The 3,325-nt window shown below is 45.2% G+C and overlaps 1 protein-coding gene across 1 annotated transcript; it reads left to right on the top strand.

The window, feature by feature from the left end:
• Window positions 1-610: 610 nt before the first annotated feature.
• Window positions 611-2,612, top strand: LOC128742833 (polyserase-2-like). The gene is made up of 3 exons (XM_053839311.1): window positions 611-712; window positions 773-1,862; window positions 1,928-2,612. The coding sequence occupies exons 1-3, from the start codon at window positions 652-654 to the stop codon at window positions 2,529-2,531; spliced, it is 1,755 nt and encodes a 584-aa protein (XP_053695286.1). The 5' UTR covers window positions 611-651; the 3' UTR covers window positions 2,532-2,612.
• The last annotated feature ends 713 nt before the right edge of the window (window positions 2,613-3,325 follow it).

Consider the following 3,325-nt stretch of genomic DNA (forward strand, 5'->3'; position numbering starts at 1 on the left):
TACAACACTGTCGAACATAGAAAAAAGAAATCAAATCATTATCAAGCGATAAGCTCCTTCTAGGAGTAAACTGTACGTCCCATGCGGTTTCATTGAAGCTCTCAACTCATCACGGTGAGTTACTCATCCATAAAATACGCTAATGAACTCATAATATTTTATAAATTAACAACTTTTAGTATAGTTTTAGTTTGTTTATTTATCCAGTTTTTAAATTTTCCCCTTTTGATTAGAAATTAGAATTCAAAAGATTAGAAACAATATTTTTGAACTGATCTGATCTAAATAACATTGATTTAAAAAAAATTTGTTCTGCGTGTTTATGCTTGCTAAATTTAGCCAGTTCTCGGTGGTAAATATTTTATTGTCTACTAGCAGCTAAACAACTGGAAATACCATGAAGGTTGGGGCGCGCGTCTAACGTAACGCTTCATAACTTCCCACTTATCACCGACAGAACTGGTTCTACACGGTTCAGAGTCTGGAGCCGACTAGCGTTGCACCGACTAGTGCTCAACCAGTCTTGCTTAACGTGCCCGACGATCGGTTCAGTTCTCTAAACGCTGGTCGTCGTCACAAGGGGATTCACTGAAAACAAAATCTTGTGTCAATGGTCAAAGTGATTCTTGTCTCAGTTTGCCATTGAGTACGATGAAGCTGGTCACGTTTACGATCGTGCTAGTTTTGAGCATAGTTTCCCCATCGAACGGCGGTAAGTTTTTTCATTGTTTACGATAATACAGCAAAGTGATGAATATTTGATTCGAAACAGCTACTGGCAGTTGTGGGCAGAAGAAAGCGATCGCCCAAGAGTTTGTCGCCCATGGGTACCGGGCGTTAGCCGGATCGTGGCCATGGCATGGCGCCATGTTCGTTCGAATGCAGCGAGCATCGTCCTACGAGTGCGGAGTGACTGTCCTGACGGAGCAGTTTGTCATCACAGCGGCACATTGCACGTTCGATCAGAGCGAGAGGCAGCGACTGCCAGCAAGCCGCGTGTTTATCAAGCTTGGAGTGACGAATCTTGACGCAACGGAAAAGCACGCCCAACAGCACAACGTGGACAGGATTATACGACACGAAGGATACGATGAAATCACCTTTGAGGACGATGTGGCGCTGATGAAACTGTACACTGAGATTACATACTCGACCCATGTGCAGCCGATTTGCCTGTGGCCGGGGGACAGGTCGCTGAATAAAATTGTGAACCAGATTGGATATATTGCTGGGTGGGGTTACGATGAGAATTACGGGTTGCCAAAAGATTTGAACGAAGCAACAATGCCGATCGTGTCCAGAAAAGACTGTTTGGATAGTGATTCGGATCACTATTCGAAATTGTTGCATGCTGGGAAAACGTTCTGTGCTGGCTACGGAAATGGGACTTTAGCTGGTCCGGGAGATAGCGGTGGCGGTTTGTTCCTTCGTGTGGGAACTCATTGGGTGCTGCGAGGAATAGTGAGTAATGGAAAAACGGACCCAAATACGTTGAAGATCATAAGCAGCAGCTACCTGGTGTTGATGGACGCAGCTTACTACATCGATTGGATTCAATCCCACGTTACCATCGCGACGACAATCGATATCGATGCTGAACCGGTAGAGACGCCAGCAGCAAGCTCATCGAGCGGGGATCAAGCGAATCTGCTTGGAATTTCCCAGTGTGGAAAGGATAAATATCCTTTAGGGACTCCGGAGGAGTTGAAACGCTCCCTTAACCAGTATCCTTGGTTGGCGGTTATCGAATTTGTGAATTACAATACCCGTTCGCTGGAGGACGTTTGCCATGGTGTTTTGATTCATCCTAGTTTCCTCATAACCGCTGCTCATTGCGTTCAACCACGACGACTCTCCAGTATGTAAGTATAGTTTACTTCCTAATTTAATTTTGTAATAGTTGATGATTTTTTTTACTTTGTTTCAGTCAATCGGTTCGACTTAACGACTATCGGCTGGATACGGTGAATGATATTTTCGAAATTGATGGAAAAACACTCAAAACTACGGCAGAGCGAGTTCCGGTTAAAGGTGTTTCCGTACATCCAGATTACAATAATCCCAAGTTTGCCAACAATATCGCTCTGATTAAGATGGGTCGAGCGACATCTATGATTCCAATCTGTTTGCCAACCAAAGGAACCGCAGTTCCGTCTAACAAATTACTTAGCATCATTGGTTGGAAGAAACATGCCCGACCGGAAAAGCATTTGATCCGAAATGTAGTGCAAAAGGCAAACTTCGATACCTGCGAACGGAAGTACGCTGAAGCAAGTATACGTTTGGATTCGTCAGGAGGCCAGATTTGCAGTACCTACAATCACTTCGATGACGACGTAAACTGTTCGCATTACATGGGCGCCGCTCCGTTCCAGTACGTGAGAAACGGCCCACTCGAGGGGCGCTACTTTCTGGCAGCAGTATCCAGCTTTGGCCATTCTGACTGCCGACGGGAAGAGTACTCGGACGTGTTTACCAATGTGGCTCACTATAGCGATTGGATTCGCGATAAGGTGAAACAAAACGAGTAAAGCCGCATCGTTCGTCGTTAGTTTAAAGCGCTCAATTTGAATAATTTTAGTATGCAGGTAAATAAACTTTCACAACCGGATTCAAAATATCCTCACAGTGAAGTTTCGTTATCATCCTAGAGGATCAATTTCCCTAACCTAACTACGCCAGCAAATAAGAAAAAGCCGTTGCCATCCTGTCACAACATTGGCTCAAATTGAAACGTTATAAATTCAGTTGTTCGTCCTATTCCAGCGCGCACAAAGCTCGTTCGATCTGGATCAGCTGTGGATCAGCGACAACTAACCTCTTGCGGCTCATCTCGAGCGTACCTCGAGGTCTCGGCTCTTAATTGAATCATTAATTTCCGGCCTAGGAGGATAAATCTTGCTTGACTTCTATAGGTACCTAAACCTCGTGCCAAAGTGAGCATTTTTTTCGGCCTGCACTTCATACCACTTTCCTACCTTACCTTCAGTGTGCTATGAAAAGAAATTGTGGATGATCCCAAGATTGCCATCAGACTGGCTCGAGTGTCTAACTGCTATAGCATGACTCCGTGGAAGTCGCACTTTCAGCGTACACGGAAAAGCCCGGGGAACAATTCAGCCAATTAACTTTTCATTGAAAGTGTCTCCCTGGTCCCGATTCTCCTCTTTACCATCCCTTCCTCGCCGTCTTCCATTGCTCTGACTTCGGATTGCTCCCCGTGAAAGTGAAAAACAGGTGAATGAATGGCCCACGAAGGAGCACCCACGGAAGAAGACCGATGTCGATTAACCTGACAACGGTCGCAGTCGGAGACACGCGATCA

The sequence above is a fragment of the Sabethes cyaneus genome, chromosome 3, assembly GCF_943734655.1.
Source record: "Sabethes cyaneus chromosome 3, idSabCyanKW18_F2, whole genome shotgun sequence".
NCBI classification, from domain to species: Eukaryota; Metazoa; Arthropoda; class Insecta; order Diptera; family Culicidae; genus Sabethes; species Sabethes cyaneus.